Source organism: Schizophyllum commune (assembly GCF_000143185.2).
Source record: "Schizophyllum commune H4-8 unplaced genomic scaffold SCHCOscaffold_13, whole genome shotgun sequence".
Classification (NCBI taxonomy): domain Eukaryota; kingdom Fungi; phylum Basidiomycota; class Agaricomycetes; order Agaricales; family Schizophyllaceae; genus Schizophyllum; species Schizophyllum commune.
The window spans coordinates 1,046,477-1,070,730 of NW_026089550.1; the positions used below are offsets into that span (position 1 = coordinate 1,046,477).

At 56.3% G+C, this 24,254-nt stretch overlaps 8 protein-coding genes across 8 annotated transcripts; 6 read left to right on the plus strand and 2 right to left on the minus strand.

Moving 5' to 3' along the window:
• Positions 1–21: 21 nt before the first annotated feature.
• SCHCODRAFT_02642353 (uncharacterized protein) lies at positions 22–2,168 on the plus strand. The gene is made up of 8 exons (XM_003026026.2): positions 22–271; positions 322–363; positions 413–477; positions 527–1,165; positions 1,221–1,382; positions 1,441–1,596; positions 1,643–1,815; positions 1,870–2,168. Exons 1-8 carry the CDS (start codon positions 82–84, stop codon positions 2,012–2,014), a joined length of 1,572 nt encoding a protein of 523 aa, XP_003026072.1. The 5' UTR covers positions 22–81; the 3' UTR covers positions 2,015–2,168.
• A 343-nt stretch (positions 2,169–2,511) lies between these two features.
• SCHCODRAFT_02642354 (uncharacterized protein) lies at positions 2,512–3,537 on the plus strand. Its single transcript, XM_003026025.2, has 3 exons — positions 2,512–2,912; positions 2,963–3,033; positions 3,134–3,537. Exons 1-3 carry the CDS (start codon positions 2,766–2,768, stop codon positions 3,408–3,410), a joined length of 495 nt encoding a protein of 164 aa, XP_003026071.1. The 5' UTR covers positions 2,512–2,765; the 3' UTR covers positions 3,411–3,537.
• A 242-nt stretch (positions 3,538–3,779) lies between these two features.
• Positions 3,780–5,750, minus strand: SCHCODRAFT_02517671 (uncharacterized protein; the record flags this gene model as incomplete). The annotated part of the gene is made up of 10 exons (XM_003025943.2): positions 3,780–4,009; positions 4,066–4,140; positions 4,194–4,422; positions 4,507–4,587; positions 4,658–4,736; positions 4,794–4,864; positions 4,925–5,008; positions 5,065–5,225; positions 5,322–5,485; positions 5,542–5,750. The coding sequence occupies 10 exons, from the start codon at positions 5,748–5,750 to the stop codon at positions 3,780–3,782; spliced, it is 1,383 nt and encodes a 460-aa protein (XP_003025989.1).
• A 166-nt stretch (positions 5,751–5,916) lies between these two features.
• On the plus strand, positions 5,917–13,498 carry SCHCODRAFT_02642361 (beach-domain-containing protein). Its single transcript, XM_050346273.1, has 27 exons — positions 5,917–6,271; positions 6,325–6,564; positions 6,615–7,232; positions 7,287–7,512; positions 7,561–7,719; positions 7,770–8,131; positions 8,180–8,267; positions 8,317–8,757; positions 8,813–9,310; positions 9,361–9,862; positions 9,912–10,043; positions 10,098–10,255; positions 10,303–10,425; positions 10,473–10,632; positions 10,688–10,744; positions 10,801–11,041; positions 11,089–11,161; positions 11,212–11,275; positions 11,325–11,630; positions 11,681–11,807; positions 11,858–11,981; positions 12,031–12,090; positions 12,139–12,279; positions 12,334–12,500; positions 12,554–12,892; positions 12,951–13,264; positions 13,313–13,498. Exons 1-27 carry the CDS (start codon positions 6,077–6,079, stop codon positions 13,371–13,373), a joined length of 5,976 nt encoding a protein of 1,991 aa, XP_050197747.1. The 5' UTR covers positions 5,917–6,076; the 3' UTR covers positions 13,374–13,498.
• A 240-nt stretch (positions 13,499–13,738) lies between these two features.
• SCHCODRAFT_02642364 (uncharacterized protein) lies at positions 13,739–16,140 on the plus strand. Its single transcript, XM_003026023.2, has 9 exons — positions 13,739–14,046; positions 14,096–14,153; positions 14,212–14,381; positions 14,444–14,669; positions 14,719–14,808; positions 14,861–15,146; positions 15,195–15,409; positions 15,459–15,547; positions 15,594–16,140. Exons 1-9 carry the CDS (start codon positions 13,916–13,918, stop codon positions 15,973–15,975), a joined length of 1,647 nt encoding a protein of 548 aa, XP_003026069.1. The 5' UTR covers positions 13,739–13,915; the 3' UTR covers positions 15,976–16,140.
• A 457-nt stretch (positions 16,141–16,597) lies between these two features.
• On the plus strand, positions 16,598–18,645 carry SCHCODRAFT_01194376 (uncharacterized protein; the record flags this gene model as incomplete). The annotated part of the gene is made up of 9 exons (XM_003026022.1): positions 16,598–16,722; positions 16,771–16,851; positions 16,895–17,050; positions 17,105–17,330; positions 17,378–17,471; positions 17,525–17,809; positions 17,859–18,073; positions 18,126–18,214; positions 18,264–18,645. The coding sequence occupies 9 exons, from the start codon at positions 16,598–16,600 to the stop codon at positions 18,643–18,645; spliced, it is 1,653 nt and encodes a 550-aa protein (XP_003026068.1).
• A 1,284-nt stretch (positions 18,646–19,929) lies between these two features.
• On the plus strand, positions 19,930–22,385 carry SCHCODRAFT_02642370 (uncharacterized protein). Its single transcript, XM_003026021.2, has 3 exons — positions 19,930–20,497; positions 20,557–20,618; positions 20,731–22,385. Exons 1-3 carry the CDS (start codon positions 20,041–20,043, stop codon positions 20,920–20,922), a joined length of 711 nt encoding a protein of 236 aa, XP_003026067.1. The 5' UTR covers positions 19,930–20,040; the 3' UTR covers positions 20,923–22,385.
• A 359-nt stretch (positions 22,386–22,744) lies between these two features.
• SCHCODRAFT_02642372 (delta-endotoxin CytB) lies at positions 22,745–23,834 on the minus strand. The gene is made up of 4 exons (XM_003025942.2): positions 23,704–23,834; positions 23,638–23,648; positions 23,003–23,584; positions 22,745–22,950 (listed from the first exon to the last, which is right to left on the minus strand). The coding sequence occupies exons 1-3, from the start codon at positions 23,715–23,717 to the stop codon at positions 23,004–23,006; spliced, it is 606 nt and encodes a 201-aa protein (XP_003025988.1). The 5' UTR covers positions 23,718–23,834; the 3' UTR covers positions 22,745–22,950; position 23,003.
• Positions 23,835–24,254: the final 420 nt, after the last annotated feature.

Consider the following 24,254-nt stretch of genomic DNA (forward strand, 5'->3'; position numbering starts at 1 on the left):
TGCATCCCTTTGGTCGTTGTGTCTCCTCTCCTGCCATCACCATCCTTCAGTTCCGTTTTTTTCAGCTCGCCGCATTGATCAATGCCTTCGTCCAGAAAACGCCCCGAACCGTGCAATGCATCCGAGGAATCTGATGGTGGTAGACTGCCCTCATCGCCGAAGCGTGCCAAGGCCTCTCGCGCCAAGGCTCCAATCCCAGCCGAGGACGTGGAGGACGATGACTCGGCCGGTGAAGAGCAACCCAAGGTTCGTCGCTCAACGCGTGCACGAGGTAAGCATGAGTCTGTACGCAGTCTACCTCATGTTCTGACCAACCTGCAGCGAAGGATGTCCAGACGCGGAAGGAACGAGCGCCTGCATCTGGTCCGTACATGCCTTTGCTGCATGCCCATGATGCTAACGGAAACTCAAGGCGATGAGGCCGACAGGGAGAGCGAGGAGGAAACCAGGCCTATTGACAAGTTTGGGTCATCACCAGTGCGTGCTCCTTGCTTCCGTGTGCTTCATATGCTGACCAGCCTGCTAGGCTGTTGCTAAATCAGTCACGACGGCCAGCATACCCCAGGTCGACTTCCGTCAAACTCTCCTCAAGTCGGCCCAGGCTCAGCAGTTAACACCTTCCGTGGCGAAACCGGTGCCGCGCAAGATCTTTTTGGCGCAGGCAAACAAGACACGGGCCTTGGACGAAAGCCCGACCGTCGATGATGCAACGGCACCTGCTGCCGCTGCTGCTGCTAACCTTGCTCCGAATGGTCAGCCCTCGGTCCAGCCGTCATCGACGGCACTTGAGTCTTCAACAACGATGCACGCACCACCTCCACCGATGACTCCTGCACCGCCCTCGACGACTACTCCTCAACCGCAGGGAGCTATCAACCATTCTCCCTCTCCCCCCGTTGCGGGTATAACGCCTCGGGGGCGGTCCCAGCTTCAACTTGTTCATGGCTTCGTCCACCATCCCAAGCACGACTACAAGGCTGGTGATTACACCGGGATCTCCAAGCAGCTCATCCTGCGAGTCTGCCGGGAGTACGAAGCGCTGATCATGTGCAATGACCCATTTCCGGATAGTATCGTCTCACGTATCTGGTTTAAGAGATGCTGGGACGGTGCCTGCTTGAGTCTCGACGTTGATATTGCCCCGGACGACCATGTGCAAAAGCTGGTATGTACAACCCAGTTCCTTTGCTGTGCTCCCTAGAATGACGAACTCACTTCAGGTCATTGATCGTGGATCTCGTATCCGGGGTGATATGGTTCGGTGCACGCGCGAAAAGGTGGAGGCTCGCTTCGGCTTTACCAAGTCGACACGGAAGACCACTATTCGGCAGAATATCAAGAAGTATGACGAGCTCGTCAAGGACGGTAGCTACTTGTATCAGGTATGTTGCACATGGTCTTGTTGTTGTCTAGACTGTTGACGTGCATATGTGCTATCAGAACGAGGCGAAACAGACTGGCTACTGCGAGTCCAAGCTCATTTCAATCATCCTCGGGCGCATCCTTTTCGGCTCGCAAGGGACTTCTTTCGCCGTCGTGTACCGCAAATACTTCGACCCGATCCCCGCCGTGACGCTCTCGCTCGTCTACGCCATGGTCTGTTCGTCTTCTTGCGATTTTTCTCATGCTTACTCTTCAATAGATCCGTCATTGTATTGGCGAGTGGGCTACCGGCCGTCCTATTCGTCGCCATTTCAGCGAAGACCCCATCAAGAAGGAGCGCTACTTACCGCACGTCAAGGTTATCAAGGATTGGGTCGAGGACGACCCTCAAATCACGAAGAAGATACGACTACGGTGGTACAAGAAGATGCGGTACGTTGTGCGCGTGCTAGTCGAACCCTCTCTCACTCACATCGTATCAAATAGGGCCATCGCAGGCATCGACGATGATGTTGAGCCCGTAGTAGTCATCTCGGAACAAGCTCGAGCTCGGGCTCGTGCAGCGTTGAGTCAGCGCACCGGCGATACAGACACGGAGGAGGAGGAGGATGACGACGCCGCCGCCGCGTAAGAACTTTCGCGTCGCATACACAACTACTATCCCTGTACCTATTCACTCTTTTTCTTGCAACGCCTGGACCGACCTCGCTTACATTCAACTAATTGTACCTTATGCTCGTACTCGTTAGTCTTACTTTATAATCAACATGACTCTGTTCTGTTAACCTTAACGTGTGATGAGGCGAGAAGCGAAAGGACGAGGATTGGCAGCCATGCTATTGGAAAGAGGTCCAATCTATGACCCGTCATATAGCTCGGTATAGCCTACTCCAATGGCACATCTATGCATAGGACAATACCCTGACGAGACCGAGATATAGTGTCATAGTGGTAGCGCAGCGCTACGGCGCCCTATGGTGTCCTACGGGATAATGTCAGCAGACTATGTGACAATGGGTAACGGGGACTGTTCGATTTAGGTATGGGAGCTATCCTGGCCGACATAGCGTGAGATAGACATCACAGCATTCCCTGATGGAACGGGATTTGATCAGCGTCGGGGGAAAGGTTGGATGGCAGACTGGCGATGCTGTTGTCGATACGCATGTTCGTTTCTTGACATTGAAAGCTGCGGCGTCGTCTCGTGCTCAGCAAATCGCCCAAGGTTGCTTCCATGCAGCCTCTTCACTGTCACGTTGTGCCTGCAAAGTGCGCACCGCATTTACGCTTCGACCAGGTCGCGAGCCTACCTCCGCGGACGCCGGTGGCCATCCGTCCGTATAAAAGGGCAAGCCAAGCGTCCACATCCTCCTCAGAGCCCTATGTCGAACGTCACCAACCCAGGGCACGCGACCATCGCCGGCGGAACTGTGTACTACCTCTACGCAGCCCCGACGGCCAAAGCCGACCTCAAGCACGAGCTCCAGGTGCTCCAGACTTTCCTCGCGCAGTGGAATGCGGATGCTGGGGTATGCCACCTATCGTACTCATTTTTTCCCATTTGCTCATCGCCTGGTAGGATTATCAGAACCCACCGGTCCTCCCGTCCGCTACGAACGCTCCTCCCCCGGCGACTCGTCTTCTCATAACGTGAGCGCGATTGTTCTACTCCCCGCAGCTGTTCCCCTCTACGCGACTGTTCCCCTGCCTCTTCTTTCTCCCTCTATCTGACCGCGCCACCCCCACACAGCGCCGCCAACCACAAGTCCACGCACGCGAGCTCGCGCAACCAGCCAAAGCACCTCAGCGCCTACGTCTGCACGGACGCGGGCTGGGCGCTCAGCCCGCACGAGTACGGCGCGGTCGTGCACGTGTTCGCGAACAACGAGGACCCGGCGCAGGGCTACCACGAGTACTTCATGTACTCGAAGAAGAGGCAGAAGATCAACGCGGCGAGCATCAAGGCGGCGCTCGCGCAGGCGGAGGCGAATGATTTTGGCACGCTGGGGCAGGGGGATCTGGCTTGAGGGGTTTGGGTGAGCGAGAAGTCAGACTGCGGCTGGGTAGGGAAGAACAAGTGTAATTGTAATGCTCGACGGAATCGCGCCGTATGTTGAGTTCGCTGACTACCAAAACCGTCCGATCAGTGAGCGTGTTGTAGTGTTAGGCCAGCATCCATCGCTGGCCACAAGTCAAGGTGGAACATTGAGAGAAGAGTGGCGGGCAGAGTGGCAGAAGGGTGGTTCGGAAGGGAACGAGAAGGGCAGAGTGGCAGAGGCATGCGACACAAATCCAGACTTCAGTGTGTGTTTATGCGTCTCTGTGCACTTCCGCTGTGTAATGTAGTTCGGACGGGGTTGAGTAAATCACGAAGGAAAATATATATCTCGCACGTGCTACTTCCTGCCACCATGGCGGCTATTCTTCGCCCTCGCCGCCGTCCCACCCTTCTCCCTCGCCTCCGACCTACTCTTACTATGACTGGCCGCCTCCACCCTCCTTACATCCTCGATGATCCCATGTTGCAAATCTTCCAAGATTCGGATACCGTAGTCGGCCTTGTCGGCCTTGCGCGTAAGGAGCTTGACCGCGCGGGCTTCGTGTGCGGAGGTGGAGGAGTAGTGGGCTTGGAAGAAAGTCTTAGTACGCGTAGTGAGAGGGCGAAGAACAGGTGGCGCTTACCTGCAAGTACTTCGGAGTCGTCGGCTCGCAGGGGAAGAGCTGGAAAGACAGCGACCGGCGGTCGGACTTGGGTAGCTGAACACCTTGTCAATAATGGTGTCCGCGCCCCTAAGAATACGTGTTCGTACCCAAGCTCAACTCTCTCAGTATCCCCTCCACCCCAACGCGGCCGTGAATCTTAAGTAGGGCCTTGACTTTGCGAGTCAAATCATCGTCGTTCAGACCCGAATTTTGATCATTTGACTTGAATACAACTATACTCTCCCTCAAGCCCTCCACCCGCCCCATCGCGTCGGTGGCTTGCGCCCTGAGGGGTGCGGAGAGGGCCGGCGCGGCAAGGGTGGTGAAGTCGGAGGTCTAGAGGGAGAGAGGTGAGCCTCAATGTGCACACGGGGGATCGGAAGAAAAATGGGCAAAAAGTTGAAGAGAGACTATACGCACCACGGCGGACAATTTCTGGCAGGCAACCAGGTACGACAGCGACATGTCAGAGAGGCGTTGGAGGTGGGTTTGTTTGGTGGTCTGATGGGTCAGAGAGCATCAGAGACAACATATAATATAGGTGACCCAGAAGGGAGAGAAAGCTACGCACCACATCCTCGTGCAACTGTGCGATATCCTCAAGCAGTTGAGCGTTCGACGTGGCGGGTAAGAGGGACTTGTAGCGCGTGCTGAGTATGGAGTAGTCAGCATGAGCATGAACCTCAAGATACAGAAAAGATACGTACCTTTGCACGGTCACCGCGCTCCCAGGGCCATTCAGTAGACTGTTGAGGTGAACGTGGTAGGCGTGCAGGTTCTGAGGTGGATAGTAAGTTCGGTGCGCAAGACGACACAATTTATTGCAGTGAAGACGCACATGAAGTGTGAGCGCAGTATGGTTCTTACGCGTTCGTATCATCGCCTTTGAGGATGCGGGTTGTTCTGCGGGTAAGGGTTTACGCTGGACAGTGATGAGCATAGACTGCGCAACACAGAGAGCGAGAATGTGAAGCCCACCTTTGGTATCCTTGCTATTCGAGCACGTAGCTCATCGTAACTCTCTTTCGCTCGTTTGAGGCGCTCCGTTCGCTCGCTCTCGAGCTCATGCAGAGAAGTCAGGAGATAGAGGCTCCGTTGCTTTGAGTCTAGTTCGGCGGTGACTTGGTCGAGCTCGCGTTCTAAGGAAGTCCATAAGCTTCAGAACAGACGCCAAGAATGACAAAAGCCATAACAACAAGCGGACTATATGTGTGCCAGCGGGATGCATTACTTACGGGATTTGGCCAGAGCACCTTGCCGCGCGTTTAGCTCGTCTTGGTAAACCTCAACACTCTTCTGCGCGGCATTCAGGCGAGAAGTGGCTCGTCTGAGGTTTTCGAGCGGTTCGTCTTTTGAAAACTTGTTGCCAGCGCGTGGGTCGGCTGCTACCTGATCTCGCCTATGATTGTAAAGGATAAGTCGCAAGTCAGACCTAAATCAAAAGAAGATGAGTACCTCTTCTGTATACCAGCTCTAGCAGCAGACACGCGTTGCCTGCCTTGCATATGGGAGATGATAGAGTCGAGGAGTTTCCCCATTGCACCGCGATGAAGGCGCTCGAAATCCTCGAGTGATATTTCCGGAGCGCCCAGCAGTTGAAGTGCCTGAAGCGCCTCTTCCGTAGTATACCTCAAGCCATTTTCCTTCGAGGTGCTGGGCTTCATTTCGAGACGATCTGAGCTCCAAGAGTGGGCCTATTCCGATTCGTGGTGGCGGCTTCGGACAAGATTCGAACCGTCACACATCACGAGGGTGTGACGTTGACATCAGGACGCGTCGCGTGGCTCGCGCAGCGCGTCGGCGAGTCGGGGACGGCGCTTGCAGCGATACGGCGCGCACTTGGCAACATTTTATTCGTTCTCCCTGTTCTTAACTCTCATCTTAACGTCTTTGTGCTCTGTTGTACTTTCTCAGAAATCCACGGGCGCGGCCCATGGCAAGGGTCTAAATCACCTAAACTTCTGCTAGCCGAGCGAAGTAGGGGAACGAGATGCTGAACGCTATCCTCACTCCGCTGCGCACCTCGTTCAATCTTTCCCCGCGCGTTGATACACATCCCGTGCCGCCAAGTCCGCGACCCGATGAGCAAAACCCGGAGGAGTTCGCTAGGGAGGTCATGATAGAGCTGATGCGGAACGCTGTGGAGGACCTGAAGCTGGCGGAGGACAGGAAGACGAGGCTGAAGGTGCGCTACTTGATCTTGAACACGAGAGTCAGGAAGTCACCAAAGACACGCAGATCCTGTCCGAAATCCTGCAGATGATGCGCCAGAACGATGTCACGAAGGAGGTGTTCCGCGAGCTGGACGGCTTCCTCATGCTTGTCAACGTGCTGGCCACGCTGAGCGCGCCCGAGGAGAGCCTGGTGGTGGAGCCAGAGGAACAAGTCGCGGACGAAACGAACGAAGCGCTGCGTCGCGTGTTCACTGTACTATCAGAGGCGCAAGCGAATTATCCGGACAATGTCAAGTTCTTCGAGGTACGTCCCCCATTCTAGAGGACTTGTACACAGCGCTCATGTTTGGTCAGGAAAGCGTCACATACAGCGCGCTTACCGATGCCATACATCCCCTGGTGCTAGAACCCAAGACCTCGAGAACATGTATGGGCTGCCTATTCGCCCTCGCCCTCGAGGACTTCTCATACGTCTCCGCCTTCGACCAGTCCGACAACAAGGACGCCGACCCCGGCCTCTCTGTAATTCGCCGCCCCGGTGCCCTTCGCGTCTTTTGGGACTTCATCCCCTACTTTGCAGGCGGCAACCCCGAAGTGCGCTGCGAGCTCTTCTCATACATCGAGCGCCTCCTGCACGTCACGCACCGGAACCACGCCATCCTATGTAGTCTCGAGCTTGCGGGTGACGCGCTGGAGTACTTCGCCGCCGCCGAGCCGTCGAGTGTGGAGAAAGCGGTGTTGCAGAAGCTGCTCAGGCGTCTGCTGGATATGGGCGCTACAGCCCATGTGGCGCGGAGTATTATGCAGAGGGTGGTGAAGGAAGAGGGCATGCTGGATAGTGACATGCTTGAGATCCTCCGAGCTGGTGCGCGGTCGAAGTGGCCACAGCACTTCTCGATGGCGGCGTACTCGCGCTTGCTGGTTCCTCAGCCAGACGCGAGAGGCCTTCCGCCTAATGGGGTGACCTTTATGGTGCGTTAACTCCGGGACATCTAGCGGCCAATCTTCAACTTAGTTATAATCTAGGCATGGTTGTGGTTCGAACGATACCCAGACGGTACGATGCACACGCTCTTCAGCGTTACCTTGGGGTCGCGCAAGCCTCTCGCACTGCGCCTTCGCCCAGATGGCAGGTTACAGGTTGACTGCGATGGGAACAACACGATACTGGGGAAGTCAAAGTTGCCCAAGGCACGATGGGTGCACGTTGCTCTTGTACATTATCCGCATCGGAAAACGGTGCCCTCAATCCGTGAGCTGTCTTCTGGCTGAGATTACCGCAGACGCTCAGTCTTTCCAGGTCTCTTCATCGACGGTGTCATGACTGACTCTGCGAGCAACATGTACCCGCGGCCCGAGAGCGGCGCTCGGACGTTCAAGTATTGCATCGGCAGCAAGGGCAAGGAGTCGAAACTCAATTGGTGTCTGGCGTCTGCTACTCTGCTCTCGCAGCCCCTCAGTAGGCTTCCTAGACTTCTCCTTGTTGACCTTGATCTCATGGACCCTCAGGCGACGACATCCCCCGCCTAGTCCGCAGCCTCGGCCCCCGCTACGCTGGCAAATTCCAGGACTCCGCCCTCGCCCGGTTCCTCACCTACGAGGCCTCCACCTCCCTCAACGTGCACATTTTCAACACGCCCGCGTCCGGCACCGAAATGGTCAAGCTGCTGAAAAGCGGACTCGAGATCCCGCTCTCGGCGTTCGTTTTCCACATTGCTGCGGACCACCAATTGTACGCGTCGGGCAGCATCGCGGCGCACGGGTACGAGGTCGAGGGCGATGTGTTTTTGGTGAAGGCGACGACGCTGGACTCGGCGGTGTGGAGCTTGGGCGGGGCGGCGGTTGCGTTGAGGTTGTTGCAGTTGGCGAAGGTGAGCGGAGAGGTGCGGGTCGTTGATGTCCTCGCTGACCGTTTGCAGACATCGCACGAGCTCTCACGTAGCTTATCGATAACGGCCGATATCCTTCGCAACCACTGGGGCAACTCCGAGGATATGGAGCGGCTGCGTAAGTGGGTTCATTGCTCTCTCAGACTATTTGCCCACATGTCATATAGGAGGCTACGAAGTCCTCGCCGACGTGCTTCGCCACAAGACCCAGCTCATCAACCTCACCGGCTTCGAGATCGTCTTCGAGGCAATGGGACTCAATTTCCGCGTTCCCGAGCAATCTACAGTCACGAACACGACGGCTTACCGCGCTATCGCGCTCGACTTCGAGCTCTGGGCGCATACCCGTACCGAGATACAGCGCGCCTACCTGGAGCACTTCGTCACCCTCCTCGACATCAGTCGCTATCACCGCTTTAACGCTCGACACCGCCTTTCGAAACTCGGCCTCGTACGCCGCATGCTGTTCGTACTGCAGTTGGACTGGTTCTCCCCTGATATCATCCCATCGCTCGTCGACGCGCTGCGCGTCACCGCGCGCAACCACTTCAGCAAGGAGGACGCCATCAAGCCGATCGTGTCCTATCTCGCGGTCAGTTTACATGAATGTGAGATCATTTGTGTACGTAGCCATTGGCATCTGAGTATTGAGCGACGTTTTAGCGCAGGGTGCGGCCTCGCCCATGTCCATGTCTTCGCGCATCGACTACAAAGACCGCCGATGGAAGGCCGAGCTCGTCTTCGATGCGCTCGTTGACATCCTGTCCGACCCGCAGTGCTACACTCAATTTACCTCCGCGCTGCCGATTACGCGAATATGCCTACTATTGCTTGGTGAACGGCCGACACCGCGCACGGCTACCGACGTCCTTCGCATGATCAGCCTCAGCTTGAAGAAGTCAATCACGTTCATCCGCAAGTTCGAGCTCATCAGCGGCTGGAGTGTGCTGAAGACGGTGCTGCCGGTAGCTTGGGACGCGGGAGTGGCGGATGCGGCGTTCGACGTGGCTCTGGGTCGCGATTGGAGATCACCGGATGCGAAGGCAAAGGCGGAGCAGCAGGTCGTGTGTCCGAATATTGTGCCTGCGATCCTGTCCGCGCTGCAGACCGGCTTGGTCAATATGGCGGGCGGGGCGCAGCTCTCCCCGGACAACTCTGAAGGTGTGATGACATGCATTCTTGCTCTTGCTCTAGCTGACGCAATGGTGCAGCTGCGGCTTCCGGCTCGCCAGAGAAGGAGATGGAGACATTGGTCGAGCGGTTGATCGAGCTGCATTCCCAAAGTGCCACATTCCGCCAGATCTTCAAGTCCCAGCAGTCGACGCAGATAGTTGTCGACGCGTACAAGCGCTTCGTTGAGAAGCTCAGCACTGCATCCACGATCGCACCCGTTACCATCCGCGTGCTGGAGAAGATGGCGCACTTCGGCATGGCGCTTGCGCTCGACAACCTTGTATCTGGCGTGCAGAAGCAGGAGATCTTGGAGACCTTGCAGAAGGCCGAGTTGATCGTCAACCCGTCACAGGAGACAACCAGCATCGATCCGCAACTCATCGTCGACCAGCGAAGTGTCAGGCAACGTATCGCTTCTGCGAGGTTCAGTATGCAGGTCGGCGAGCGCACGGTTATCAAGACCATGTTACGCATCGCAGAATGGCGTAGGACAATCCAGACTTCGGAGACGAAGCGCCTGCGGAAAGGATTGCTGGACTTGTAAGTCTGTCTTCCCACGTACGTGCGTTGGCTTGACTTTGGTGCGTAGGCGTGAGGATCGTCGACAGGCGGCGTCGCTGTACGACTGGGTGCACATTCTGACTTCCGAGCGCGGACTGTGGCCAGAGCACAGGACGCGGCATTGGAGGCTAGACGAGACCGAGGGCCCACATCGAGTGAGGTATGTGCATGTCTTCTTTTCCATCTCCAAGGAGATCACTGAAGACCTGCCCAGGAAAAAGCTCGAACCCCAAGCAGAGAAGAACCTATCGCGTGTCGAGTACACCACCGATGTCCGCGACGTGCACATCCCCGACGGCGACAGTGAGCTGGCCGTAACAGAGGCTCCACCATGGGCAGACCAGTACGAAATATCCGCTACTGAGATGTCAGGTCAGATTCATTCGTCTCATGTTCGTACTGGGCTAACACTGTCGCAGAAGACCAGCTTGCAGAAGACATCTCCGACGACAAGCATCGTCGCGTGCGCCATGAGCTCGAGCCTGGAGACGTTATTGAGGCTGTTGCTACTGTAGCGCGCGTCGCCGGCGTGGACTCTTCACGTGGGATATCCTTCGTTTGCCAAGCATACCGCTGACTGTGATCATAGCCGGTCTCATCATACTAGGTCGGACGCATATCTATATGCTGGACGGTATCGTCGAGAACGATGATGGCGAAATTATCGACGCACGAGATGCACCCAAGCGACTTCTGTTTGTTCCTGGTACCACAGTTGAGTTGGACGGACCTCAGAAGGCACAGAGATGGTGCGATAACCACCATTCGACGTATATGCATGATAGATTCTCACCGCACCTGCAGGCCTCACGATCAGATCGCTACATTCAGCAACAAGATGTTCCTCTTCAGAGACGTCGCGTGAGTATGCTCACTAATCTTTCCCCGCCCACGGTTTCCAACTTTCGATCTGTCAGATTAGAGCTGTACTTCAAGGACAATCGCTCTCTCCTCATCGTCTTCGTGGACAAGCGGCGTCGAACTGATATACATGGCCGCCTTTCGCACATCACTGGAACCAGCGGTGTGGCGAATGCCCCATCCACGCCGGCACTACTGCGTACGCCGTTGTATGGTCTAAGCAAGGCTTTCTCGGGTTTCCGAGCGGATGAACTGGCCACTGCGCAGCGAAGATGGCAAGCCCGAGAGATCAGTAACGTACGCATCTACATTCAGGAGTAGTTTCCTATCTCACGACACCCCAGTTCACCTACCTCAGCATACTCAACCAGATCTCGGGCCGCACGCCGAGCGATGCAACGCAGTACCCCGTGTTCCGTTCGTGAAATTTCATTTCTCACCGCAACGTCGTCTAATATTTCTCCTAGCTTGGGTGTTGCAAGATTATGCATCGGAAACGCTTGACTTGTCTTCGCCAGCGTCCTTCAGAGAGTAGGTATTCTAAGCTCTTTATTGATAACCCGCTCATCATCGTCGACAGCCTCACGAAGCCTATGGGTGCGCTCACGGAAGCACGGAGAGAAGCTGCCGAGTCGCGTTATTCTAGTCTCATGAGTGTAGGCGAGCCGCCTTTCCACTACGGCACCCACTTCTCTAGCTCGATGATCGTCTGTCACTTCCTCATCCGACTTGCGCCTTTCACCAGCATGTTCAAGACGCTGCAAGGCGGCGACTGGGACTTGCCTGACCGTCTGTTCTGTGACATCGCTCGGGCCTACCACTCCGCCGCTATCGACGTCAGAGGCGATGTCCGTGAGCTTATTCCGGAATTCTTCGTTTGTCCTGAGTGCGTCAAGTATGCGTTGTCACCCCCTTTTCTGATCATATGACTGTTAGATTCTTGGAGAACGCAGACGACCATGACTTCGGTGTACACTCGAGCACAGGCGAACGCGTACACCATGTGAAGCTGCCGCCTTGGGCACATGAAGACCCCCTTCTGTTCATCACCCTAAATAGAAGAGTGAGTGCATAATTGCTGCCTGGATACACCAGATATCTAACCGGTCCTAGGCTTTGGAAAGTCCTTTCGTTAGCGAGCACTTACCTGGGTGGATAGACCTCATCTGGGGTTGCAAGCAACGGGATCGCGACTCGCTCAACTGCTTCCATCCATTATCGTACGAGGGGTCGATAGGCAAGTCCACTGTTGTGCGCTCAGTACTTACGCCTCATGATTTGTTCAGACCTCGATGCTATCACTGACGAACTCGAGCAACAAGCGACCGTGGGAATCATCCACAATTGTGAGCAGTCTTCCTGCCCTGTGATGTACAAATTCTGACGGTATATAGTCGGCCAAACGCCGAGGAAGCTGTTCCATACCCCGCATCCAGAGCGTTACACGCACGGCTTCTCGACTTTACCTATCGGCACGCTGCATGGGATAGAGGAGGATCCATATCTTCTCGTGCAAGAAACGCGACCTCTCAAAGGTATGCAAAAGTATGGCATGCATCCGGTGCCGTGCTCAATCATACCTTCGCCAGCTCTACCCCTCAACATCGCCGTTCGAGACCTTTGTATCGATATGATCAACGAGAATGTCCTACCATGCCCCGAGGGCTGGCTGTACGTCCCGTTACATACTAGTGAACAGATACATTGGGGACCGTACAATACTGGAGGGGATCTTCATCTCCGGATAGACAACAAGGTCAGCCTTCCCGCGAATGTGCGACGAAGTGCAAGCTAAAACTTCCATTGCAGGTCGTGCAGACCATCGAGTCTGCATCGTGTACTTGCGCCACCTGGGTCGACTCAAACACTCTCGTAACGGGAGGCTTCGATTTCGCCGTTCGCCTATGGAAGCTTACGCGCGACACTAACCACGACGGTCACCCCACGCGTCTGAGGGTGACCCATGTGATGCGAATGCACACCGAGATTGTCGTAGCCGTAGCTGCGTCAAAGGCGTGGTCTATCATCGCCAGTGGTTCAAGCGACAGTAGCGTCGCTTTCTGGGATTTGAACCGGGGATCTTACGTGCGCTCGGTGTGGCATCCAGAGGGCTCCGATGTACACCTAGTTGCAATCAATGAGTCTACGGTACGTTTCTTGCTGTATACCATGTCGTCCTTGCACTCATATGATCACCTCACCGTAGGGTCATGTCGCGTCATGCTCCGACATGTTGCTTCGCCTTGACACAATAAATGGGCGACCGATAGCACAGCTCGACCTCAGAAGTCTCGCGCCGATAACTTCCCTGGCTTTCCACGAGAGGGAGTACTCACATCTCGGAATACTAGCTACGGGCAGCGCCGACGGCAGCATCACTTTGCGTACATGGACCGCGGACGGAACACCCGCCGGAGAGAAAGCGCAGTGGGAGTTCTTGGAGGTTCGGACAATGAAGATCAGGGGGACGGAGCCCAAGGAAGGTCGACTACCCGCCGTCACGGCCTTGAAGTTCCTGGGGTAAGCTTTGCGCTTCGCATCTTCGCCCTGAACTTATCTTCCACACAGGGAAAGCCTATGTCATGGAGAGGCGTCAGGGCAATCTTATATGTGGACATTTCCGGAGTAGCGGTCTGGCGCTATACATTCAGTATCACACGGACTTCAACATCGACAGTTATCGCACGCTATCAATGCAGTTGTATCTTGCTTTCGACATTCGACCAAAATGGATATGTACTATGCAGAGCTATCCTCTAGTGACGGTCGGGCATTCTGCGAGCGGTAAGGTAAGGGTATGAATACTACTTGGAGCGAACGGCGGTACCAAAGGAGCGTCACCGACCATCAGCAACGAAGCAACTCCCGTGGATGCCACTAACCCCAATTCAACCGCGCCGTATCGCCGCAGTGCGTGGGCAGCTAGGGCTTCCCGAAACTTGCCCTGACCTACACCGTCTATACGCCAAACTTATCTGAATCAGCCCCCGCCACCCAGCTGATGAGCGTGGTCTGTATCGCTGCGGCGGCGCGGGGCTTCGATAACACTTGGCGCTAACGTTGATATCAGCAACCCACGCACAATGTGGCACCCATGGTATAAGTATTCAGTGGTAGAGATAGCGCCTCTGTTCGGTGTCTCTTCCCTCCCCCCGACACAAACAGCTCAGGATGTCCGCGGAGGACAAAGTTGCCTTCGGCGACGAGAAGCAGGGTCATGATGTGGAGGCCGTCGCGCAGGTTATCTCTGCCGGGAACGAGGAGGACGACATTGTGGAGTTCGACGAGAAGAAGGATCTCAAGTGCGTATCTCGAGCAAAGAGAGCCACACCATACTCACCATGCCCGCAGGCGGGGTCTACACCAGCGACACATTCAGATGATCGCCTTAGCCGGAACGATTGGCACTGTACGTGCTCTTCATGCTATTAGACAGCTGGACTACAGCGCCTGATAACTTTGGGCAGGGCTTGTTCCTCGGATCTGGCGAGGCCATCGTGCAAGGTGGACCACTTGGTGCATTCCTCGGGTACCTCATCACCGGCATCCTGGTATCCTGCGCTGTCATTTCCATCGCCGAGCTCAGCGCGCTTGTGCCGCTAAGCGGTTCCATCGTCCGCCATGCAGAATACTTCTTGTGCGTGACCAAGCTTATCACCTACTCATCATCGCGTCTTAGACTCACACAATCTGTGCCAGCGACCCCGCTCTCTCGTTTGCGCAAGGATGGAACCAGGTGTACTCGAACTGCGTGGGCCTTCCCGCTGAAATGACTGCCACCGCGGTCCTCGTGCGCTTCTGGACAGACGTCAGCAATGGCGTATGGATAACAGTCTTCGGTATCCTCCTGCTCGTATCCAACCTATGTCTCGTTCGCGTATACGGAGAGCTCGAGTTCACCTTTGCTATGCTCAAGATCATGCTGGTGCGTCTCTACCATCCATCTCCGCATTCCCTCCGCTGACTACATATAGATCATTGGGCTCATCATCATGGGGCTCGTGATCGACCTTGGAGGCGTTGAAGGACAGGAGCGCATTGGCTTCCGCTACTGGAATGATCCTGTTAGTCGTCTCTCCCTCAACGATGTCTAAACCCCTGACACTGTCCCTCGAGGGTCCTTTCGTGCAATACCTCGACCTCCCGGGCGCGCTCGGGAGGTTCGCAGGCTTCTGGACGACGCTGGCGAACGCGGCGTACGCGTACTCCGGCATTGAGAGCATCGCGAGCGCGGCAGCTGAGACACGTTCTCCACGCCGCAACATCCCCAAGGCGGCGCGGCGCATCTTCTGGCGCATCTTGATATTCTATATCGTCGCCATCCTCATTGTGACGATGATCGTCCCGTCTAACAACCCGAATCTGCTCGCATCGACTGGCGACGCGACGCAGTCTCCTTTCGGTGAGCCAACTGCGACAAAACCATTCAGTTCGCTTACATGTCTTGCAGTTATTGCCGCGAACTTGGCTGGCATCAAGGTCGTGCCACATATCATCAACGCTGTGGTGCTGACCTCAGCATGGTCGTCGGGCAACAGCGGCTTGCTCATCGGCTCGCGTACCCTGTACGGTATCGCGCGCGAGGGCCATGCTCCCAAGATTTTCTTGCGCTGCAACAGATGGGGCATTCCGTATGTCGCCGTGGTGTTCATCGGCATGTTCATAGTACGTGGACATCTGCCATTCCCCTCACGCGAAGCTAACGCACGCCCAGTCTCTCGGGTACATGACGCTGGATAGCTCCGCGTCCTCGGTGTTCGGCTGGTTCCAGGACCTCGTCGCAAGCGCGGCCCTTGTGCTCTGGTCAGTACTCGTTGACTGTTGCAGCCTGTCGCTCAACCATCCCCAGGATCGTCATCTGCATGGTTTACCTGCGCTTTTACTACGGCTGCAAGCGTCAAGGCATCGACCGCAGCGAGCTCCCCTGGGCGGCACCGTTCCAGCCATACGCAGCATGGACTGGCCTCATCGCCTTCTCCATCATCATCCTCACGCAAGGCTATTCAGTCTTCATTCACGGCCTCTGGGACACGGAGAAATTCTTCTCGGCCTACTTCAACATCCCGCTGATCTTGGTCCTGTACTTCGGCTTCAAGGTCATCAAGCGCACGAAGATGGTACCGCTCGACGAGATGCCCATCCGCGACTTCATCCGTATTGCACAGGAGAATCCCGAGCCTCCCGAGAAGCCGTTGAAGGGATGGCACAAGCTCGAAATTCTCTGGAGTTAATGACCGCACGATTTTATACCTTCTCTATCTTGTATCCCGATGTACTTCCCCTCATGGACTGACTTGTATTGATTGACTTTAGGTTTTCCTCCCTTCTCCAGATTTGTTGGACAAAGTTCAGCCTTAGCATTCCCAAGCAGGTGATTGGGCGCTTAGACTCATCCGGCCATAAAATGTCGAAGAGTTGTCTCACGGTTTCTCTCCCTCATTCACAGCCGTTCGCGCGCTGTTCTCGCGATGCAGGAATGGCGCCATTGGATGCAGACGCCGTCGCTCCTCCTACCTCATGACTCTTTGCTTTCCGATGCTCCTGTACCTTCTGAGAGGCCCGTCCCGGGTCTGCGCAGGAGCAGCACACCATCCGCGGCTTCGCCCGCACCATCACGTCCACGCGGATCTGCTCCCCTGAATAGCCTTTCTGCACAGTATCAGCGCATCGGCAGTCCAGTGGTGGGAGCCTCCCGCTGATGGACAGCCCTCTAAAGTCCTCTGCGCCTGCGGCGCATCGGGCCTCGACGAAGTGCGACACCGGCACGTGCGATGCAGCAATGGTGGTTATAAAGGCAAGGTAGGCGCTTGACGCGGTTCCGGTTCGGCTGCTTCTCTTGTCCTCAACGTCGAGATGTCGTTGGACGAGAAGTCTGTGCTGGGCGATGATAAGCGGTCGGGGGATGTTGAGGCGGTGGCGGAAGCCTTGGACGGCCCAGAGGAGGACATTGTCGACTTCGATGAGAAAAAGGATCTGAAGTAAGTCTATGTGCGGGTGACAGTTCGCGCTGACTGACTATGGCTTAGGCGCGGCTTGCACCAAAGGCATATTCAGATGATTGCTTTGGCAGGGACGATTGGCACGGCAAGTAGAAGATACACTCGTCCGTGTGTTGTTTGTTGAGACCCGCCTTTAGGGCTTATTCCTCAGCTCCGGCCAAGCAATCGTCCAGGGAGGACCCCTCGGTGCTTTCCTCGGCTACCTCATCACAGGCTGCCTCGCTGCGTGCGCCGTCATATCTGTGGCAGAGATGAGTGCTTTGGTGCCCTTGAGTGGTGCAGCTATTCGCCACGCGGAGTACTTCTTGTGAGCCTTCAGACTTCGCTGCCTCCTTCCGTACTCATACCATGCACCATGCAGCGATCCTGCCCTTTCCTTCGCCGAAGGGTGGAACTCGGTCTACGCCTGCTGCGTCGGCACGCCCGCAGAAATGTCCGCTGTTGCCGTCCTCATGCAATTCTGGACGCCGGTCAGCAATGCAGTGTGGATCACCGTGTTCGGTATTCTACTGCTCGCGTCAAACTTGTTCTTCGTCCGCGTTTATGGCGAGATTGAGTTTTCTTTGGCTATGCTGAAGATCATGCTCGTAAGGGGCTTCTATCCGACCTCGTCAAGACTTAACCCTCGGCGCAGATAATCGGCGTCATCCTCATGGGCCTCGTCATCGACTTGGGCGGCGTCGAAGGACAAGAGCGAATCGGCTTCCGATACTGGCGGGATCCTGTGAGTCTTGGTTTTTCTACCCCCAACTGACACAACCACTCACGCACCTCGCCTTAGGCCCCTTCGTGCAATACCTCGACATCCCCGGCCCGCTCGGCCGCTTCGCTGGCTTCTGGGCGACCCTCACGAGCGCCGCGTACTCATACTCCGGCATCGAGAGCATCACGAACGCCGCCGCAGAGACCAAGAACCCGCGCCGCAATATCCCCAAGGCGGCGAAGCGCATATTCTGGCGCATCCTCATCTTCTATGTGCTTGCGATCTTGGTGGTGACGATGATCGTGCCGTCCAATAACGAAAACTTGTTGTCTTCGACCGGGACGGCTACGCAGTCGCCTTTTGGTGTGTGCTTACACGGGGGTGCAGGAAATCAATTCTGATATGTGGGCAGTCATCGCAGCGAATCTGGCGGGGATCAAGGTCGTCCCGCACATCATCAACGCCGTCGTGTTGACCTCAGCGTGGTCGTCGGGGAACAGCGGTATGCTCAATGGGTCCCGCGCGCTCTATGGTATCGCGCGCGAAGGCCACGCTCCCAAGGTCTTCACGCGATGCAATCGCTACGGCATCCCATATGTCGCTGTGTGCTCTATCGGGGCATTCATGGTTTGTGGTCACCGTTCACGCAACCTTTGATCTGGCGACTGACATGCCTCAGGCGCTCGGGTACATGACGCTGGACCGGTCTGCCTCAGTCGTCTTTGGCTGGTTTCAGGACCTGATTGCCAGCTCAATTCTCGTCTATTGGTACGCTTTATTGCCGCTTTCCTTCATCTCTCTTAAGTGACCGTCCTAGGATCGTCATCTGCCTCGTCTACCTCCGCTTCTTCTACGGCTGCAAGCGCCAGGGCATCTCCCGCTCCGAGCTCCCCTGGCGCGGCCCCTTCCAGCCCTACGCCGCCTGGACCGGCCTCTTCGCCTTCATCGTCATCCTCCTCACCCAAGGCTACTCCGTCTTCATCCACGGCCTGTGGGACACCGAGACGTTCTTCTCCGCGTACTTCAACATCCCGCTCATCTTGGTGCTGTACTTCGGCTTCAAGATCGTGAAGCGCACGAAGATTGTGTCGCTGGAGGAGATGCCCATTCGCCACTTCATTCGCATCGCGCAGGAGAACCCGGAGAAGCCGGAGAAGCCGGTGAGGGGGTGGCATAAGCTCAATATTTTGTGGGGATGAGGGTGCACGCTACTGTCTGGGGCAGACGCGTGCAAGACGCAGGGTTTAGGCTTTGGAAGAGGGCAAACTCCCTGCTGTACGTACTATATGTATTGAGAATAGAACCCACTGCGGTACAATGGTGTTATCAGTACGAGTTGCGAAGGCAGTGGACTGATGGTTGAGGCTTGAGGCGATATTCGAACAGACAGTGTTCACGGCAAACGCCGGTAAAGGTCCTACAGACGCCCATATGTTGATGTTGCGGCGCCAACAAGGCGTCCGTCCGTAGACAGCAGAGCGCAAGCCAGCACGCAGTCACAACTTCATCGAACTGTCTGCAAACCGCCATAATTCTGACAAGTGAGAATGATGAAAGGCATGTAGTCCTCTAGTCCAGGGCAGCATGATGGACGACCATGTTCGAGCATGTTCGTGCCCTCCCTGCAATTTGCCTGCGGGAATTTACGAACAAGAATCGAGCGCTGCCATGTAGATCGTCAAAGAATTGCATGATGGGATAGCTATCCGTTTACGAAGACTCGGAAGAGGCTTTCGTTCCGAAAGTGCGAGATGCGTTGCTTGTCAGCGTCAGCGGGCCGCGGTACAATACCGGTGCGGACGTTCCCAGAGAAGAACTACCGTGAAAGATTTCCTTGATGATGTTGTACGTACAATCAGGGTTGGCCACAACAAAGGCGCACGGGCGGAACGAACCTCTACAGCAGAAGTATAAGACAGGATTTATTTCCTATCCAGCAATAGGAAAAAATAGATCAACAGCAGGACAATATCTGCCACAAGCAAAGAGCGATGGCGCCAACGCTCGAGTTGTTCCATCGCCAGTAGGTGTCAGTGGCGAGCTTTAGAGCAAGTCTGAGGTACCAAAGGCCGGAATTGGAGTAAAATGCCTCCGTCGACGGAGGAGGGCGTTGAGACGGGGGCTAATATAGGGAAGGTCTCAGTCGTGACCTGAGACGCGCAGCATTCTGTCGCCTATCTTTCGTCGAAAGCAGGGTGAAAGGGAGTGAACTTTCGGGGGAGGACATGATATCATGTCAACCGTGACAGTGGGTGGAGCTAGGCGTGACGCCCCAGGCCACCGCGCAGATATGCGATAGTGAGGGCTTGGCGAGCGCTGGAAGGACACAGAGGCCTGGATGTTAGTCTTCAGAGGGTCTTCTGAGCGTCGAGAAGAAGGAGGAGAAGGTCTTGTTTTACCCAATTTTTGATTGCGAAGTTCAACGATCAAATGAAAATGCGAGCGTGGGAAAGGAAGGGAGGGCGGGGACCATTTGGCGACGCGGCGTTCGCTCTTGCCTTCATCTTTCGCCGTCGTTTCCGTCGCTCGACGACCAAGGGTCCCGGTAAAGGTGTCTCCATAGTCGAATCCCGGTCAAACCAGAGCTGCCCGCTATGAAGCTCGATATCCTCGACACCGACTATCTGTCGTCGACAGACGCCCCCGCGGGAGGGCCGCTTAGGGCGGCGTACGACTCCGCCATGTCCCTCGCCCCGCTCTCCCGCTGCGTCCTCGTCTCATTCACGGCCGCCATCGTGCTTCTGCTCCTCGCGCGCGCGGCGATCTGGGCGCTCAGGACCCGCGGACGGACCCCCAACGACAACGGCATGGAGAAGCGGCAGCAGGGACTCGAGCAGCCCCGCCGCTGGCCACGGTACCCTGGCCTCAAATGGGATGCGCTCCCGCCGCTGAACCTCCCGGTGTCGCTCACCATGCCGCGGCGCCCAGCGCGCGGCGTGGGTATCGGTCTTGCAAGCACTACTCCCGCGCCCCAGATGGCTGAAGCGCCGCTACCTGCCCGTTCCGCGTCGGCCACGCAGCCGAAGCGCAAAGGCTCTCCCAATCCATCAGGTGCGTTCATCTCGCCTCCTGAAGCCCACAATAGACGCTGATGATACACGCCACTCAAGGTCCACACGTATACCAGTCTGAAGTCCCGGTGTCGATGGCCAAGATCATCATGTCAAGACATGTACGTTACCGCCTCCCTCATTCCTTCCTGTCGCCTCCGCCACCATTCCTTGTGCCATTCCTTCCCTCTTCCTTCCCGACCAGCGTGTGATTTTTGCTCACCTTGCGCCTAGACCTATCGGAGACCAGGCACCCCTCGGCCCACCAAGCGCCCCGTTGCGCCGGCGTCCGCTCCTTCATCCCCAGCGACACCCGCACCTGCACTTGCACCCACAAACTCCCAACACATTTCGACCCAACCCCAGCCCTCCGCCGCGCCTCAGCAGGACTCTCCCGCGGATGGCCCGCAGGAATGCATGGTGTAGTCCATGCCCGCGCGAGGCTCGACTTCCACGTATGCGCGAGGCTCGCACGCTCGCGCAAGCGGATGAATCGATCGTGTCAACGCAGCGCATAACGCGCGCATCCACGTATGCGCCGCGAATGACGCGCGTGCGCACGCGCATCCGTCTCTCCCATGATATCACCCATCCGAGCCTCCACGATATCGCCGACGATGTATATATTCGCATGAAAGCCTATTTATGACCGCACGCGCCCCCACGTCTTCTCTTTCGCGCGGCCCGGCTTCCCAAGCCGTCGTCCTCCCGACCAAGTCATCGTCTGGCTTCCCGAAGTCATGGTCGTGGCTTCCCAAGTCAATGCCCTCCCATCCGAAGTCGCCGTTCTGACTACCGAGTCGTTGTCCTCAATTACCTGTCCTCTCGCGCTTTTCCGAATGTCCTCCGGCAAACGACCCTCGCACACATCGATTCGCCGCAGGATCCTCCGCGCAAATGCTGCGAGGTGCGCGCCCCGGCCCCGACGAGGTGTATGTGCGGCTTCGCCATAATGGCCGTGCCTGCCACGTACTCGAGCAGGCCCGCCTACCGTGCACCCGCCTCGGCGCGCCGGTCGCCACCCTGCCGGGGCTCTCTGGAAGCTTCGGTCACCCCTAAAGGAGTGCTTCGCAGATAATGGCCCGCCTATCAAGAGGGTGGCGTCGTGCGAAGATCGGGGGTACCGACTGTCGGGTCGGATGGCAGGACCGCGCAAGGACTACCGGGACACGGACAGGCGTACCCATCTCAAGGACCCCAGGACTCGACTCAACTTTCCGGGAGATGGACCTCGCATCAGGACCGGCAGCCCCGACTCACGGACCGCACTGGAGACGGAGGCGGCGCGCGGGGTTCTTAGACCCACGTCGCCAGGACACGGGCCGCACAGACTTCCTTTCTTTTCCCCTTCGGACTGTAAGATGTACGCGCGCTTCACCTCACATCGGGACTTTTATTCTTTACTCTCTGCTTCTCGCCCGTATGCTCTCGGACTTGGACTTCCGTGCTCTGTTCGAGATTTGTGCTTTGCTCGCGCCGCCGCGGAGGAGGAGGGCGGCGCGGGATGATAGCGGGAGGGGTGGTGCGCGGCGGGGCGGTGGGTGTCGTGCGCAGGCGGCCTTATATCAATATGGCACTATATCAATGAGGCCCTCGTTATCGACTCCCCGCGCCCGCCGATGTTGCGTGTTGTCTCGTATGCATCGTGTCGTCGTGGCGGGCCCCCATAGACTCACTGCGCTATCTTTCGTCCTTTTTTGCTTTCGCTTTTTACCCCCACGACAGTCACCTGCTACGCTACGACGAACATTTATTGAACACCCAGCTACCTATTCACCACTGGCTTGCCTACTACCACCGGATAACGTACACTCGCATAAACTAGAATTTGCATGGCTAGAACGGGTGCACGCTCCCCTTTTCAACCTTGTTTTGTGTGCGGTGCGACAAGCCATAGCTTCAGCCACTGGCGTAGCGAGAGGAGATTGCTTTGCAGGAGCAAGTGTGCTAGCGGTTGTAGCATTACCAGCAGCCATATGCTGCGACTCGCGTTTAGCGAACTTGGAGGTGTACTGGAGGTACGATGCCCTTGTATGTTCTCGGTTCGGATGGGCTGACTCATGTTGTTATACACACTTCCAGCCGTCTTACGTGCTTAGGCTTGATGGTCGTCTTGCACGCCTCCACCTTCGCGTCCTCCTATGCGACGAAAATCAGTCGCATACAACGTTGACTCATAGCGGCTTGAGCAGCTGAATATAAGGTGTCAGTGCCACGAGGGGCCCCCTCATTGATCATTGACAGGCCAAAAGCTTCCTTCTCAGGCAATTTCGAGGATTATATGCGAAGCAACTAATCATCGATTGAACTTTGACAGACTTATGGCGTATTCGACTTCGACATGGTTATGAGGCATAACTTTCGGTTCTTTAGATCAAGACAGTACAACGATGGCATCAAAGATATATTGTGTACGGGTTTTACACCAGGCGCTTGTTCGTTGGGCGAGTACAACTGGAACGGCAATCAGCAGACGCGCAGGACAGTAGGCGCACGCATGACTCACGTTAGAGGGGGTTGCGGAAGCCCTTCTGGACAACGAGCTCCATCGCGTCGATGGTCGCCGAGAAGTTCTTCGACGAGCTGCTCACGAGGCCCCACCAGGACGACTCCTCCGTGATATCCGCCTCCAGCTTGATCGTCGTCACCAGCGAGTAGAAGAAGTCCTCCAGCTCCGCGTTCGGCACCGCGAACAGGATGCGGTACTCCCACGACGAGTTGCTCGACGCGCTCGACTTGCTGAAGTCCGCCCAGCCGTTCGACTTGGCGCTCTTCAGGTTCGTGAACGTCGCCTCGATCGTCGCCGCGAGCTCGCCGGCGTCGATGACGACAGAGAGCGCCTCGAGCAGGAACTTGACGATCTTGTCGACCATGACCTTGACGGTGGCGTCGCTGCGCGCGATGGTGTTCTCCTTGAACTTGTCGAAGGTGAGGTCATCGCCCTTGTAGCCGTTGACGGCGTTCTTGAAGCCGCCCCAGTCGAAGGCCTTCTTGTCGTTGGTGACCTTGACGAAGTTTCCGCTGAACTTCATGACCTGGAGGCTCGTCGAGACGAGCGGCGAGGGGAGCTTGGAGAAGCCCTGGAAGTCTGCGAAACGTGTCAGCATGGAGGGAAAGCCATAGTGCAAGGATACCGCTGACACTTGGGGTCCCTTCAAGATAGTAGATGAGTCCGACGCCACCAAACTGTCGCGAAGAGGTACTCACTCGTCCGTAGACATGTTGTCGAGTAGGCAGTGTATGAGGCGGGGGTGTTCTGTAGAGAGCTCTGGCTGAAGCTGCTGAGGGAAAGCGAGTGACCATCGCATGCTTTTAATACTCGTCGAAGGATGAGGACTTCGCGCAGATATCGACTGGTGACAGTGCTCCCTACACCGAGCGCAGCGAGTGGCATGAGCAACTCTACATGCAACCCGTCAGCTTCAAGGCCGTTGGTAGAGCTTTTACGTGGAGGGCGCCGGCGTTGAAGGTGAGCCTTCGTTGAGTCCCGTCAGAGATTCATACTTGATGGGCTCTGACCAATTTCGACAAGTAAGCGGTGAATGCTCTGGGAGCTGGTGCTAAGCAGGAATACGTCCAGATGTCAAGTTGATTGCGCGTTTGGCGAGTTCTCTGGTTTGCGTAGTCGCGTAACGACCTTTTCGACTTTTGCCTTGGTTGTCATTCCCGGGAGAGTGACCAGTATCAACCACCCTTGAACGTCGGGAGCCCCGATCAACCATCTATCCGACAGGATGTGACCCAACTGTGACAGTCCT

What these genes read in the sequence shown, in the direction of transcription:
- SCHCODRAFT_02642353 (XM_003026026.2), top strand. Translation starts at nt 82, where the DNA reads ATGCCTTCGTCCAGAAAACGCCCCGAACCGTGCAATGCATCCGAGGAA. An exon ending in ACGACCATGTGCAAAAGCTG is followed by an intron (nt 1,166 to 1,220) that starts GTATGTACAACC and finishes AACTCACTTCAG; the next exon opens with GTCATTGATCGTGGATCTCG. An exon ending in ACGGTAGCTACTTGTATCAG is followed by an intron (nt 1,383 to 1,440) that starts GTATGTTGCACA and finishes ATGTGCTATCAG; the next exon opens with AACGAGGCGAAACAGACTGG.
- SCHCODRAFT_02642354 (XM_003026025.2), top strand. Translation starts at nt 2,766, where the DNA reads ATGTCGAACGTCACCAACCCAGGGCACGCGACCATCGCCGGCGGAACT. An exon ending in AGTGGAATGCGGATGCTGGG is followed by an intron (nt 2,913 to 2,962) that starts GTATGCCACCTA and finishes ATCGCCTGGTAG; the next exon opens with GATTATCAGAACCCACCGGT. An exon ending in GCGACTCGTCTTCTCATAAC is followed by an intron (nt 3,034 to 3,133) that starts GTGAGCGCGATT and finishes ACCCCCACACAG; the next exon opens with CGCCGCCAACCACAAGTCCA.
- SCHCODRAFT_02642361 (XM_050346273.1), top strand. Translation starts at nt 6,077, where the DNA reads ATGCTGAACGCTATCCTCACTCCGCTGCGCACCTCGTTCAATCTTTCC. An exon ending in CTAATGGGGTGACCTTTATG is followed by an intron (nt 7,233 to 7,286) that starts GTGCGTTAACTC and finishes GTTATAATCTAG; the next exon opens with GCATGGTTGTGGTTCGAACG. An exon ending in TCATCACCCTAAATAGAAGA is followed by an intron (nt 11,808 to 11,857) that starts GTGAGTGCATAA and finishes AACCGGTCCTAG; the next exon opens with GCTTTGGAAAGTCCTTTCGT.
- SCHCODRAFT_02642364 (XM_003026023.2), top strand. Translation starts at nt 13,916, where the DNA reads ATGTCCGCGGAGGACAAAGTTGCCTTCGGCGACGAGAAGCAGGGTCAT. An exon ending in GACGAGAAGAAGGATCTCAA is followed by an intron (nt 14,047 to 14,095) that starts GTGCGTATCTCG and finishes CCATGCCCGCAG; the next exon opens with GCGGGGTCTACACCAGCGAC. An exon ending in CGCGACGCAGTCTCCTTTCG is followed by an intron (nt 15,147 to 15,194) that starts GTGAGCCAACTG and finishes CATGTCTTGCAG; the next exon opens with TTATTGCCGCGAACTTGGCT.
- SCHCODRAFT_02642370 (XM_003026021.2), top strand. Translation starts at nt 20,041, where the DNA reads ATGAAGCTCGATATCCTCGACACCGACTATCTGTCGTCGACAGACGCC. An exon ending in AGGCTCTCCCAATCCATCAG is followed by an intron (nt 20,498 to 20,556) that starts GTGCGTTCATCT and finishes ACGCCACTCAAG; the next exon opens with GTCCACACGTATACCAGTCT. An exon ending in AGATCATCATGTCAAGACAT is followed by an intron (nt 20,619 to 20,730) that starts GTACGTTACCGC and finishes CCTTGCGCCTAG; the next exon opens with ACCTATCGGAGACCAGGCAC.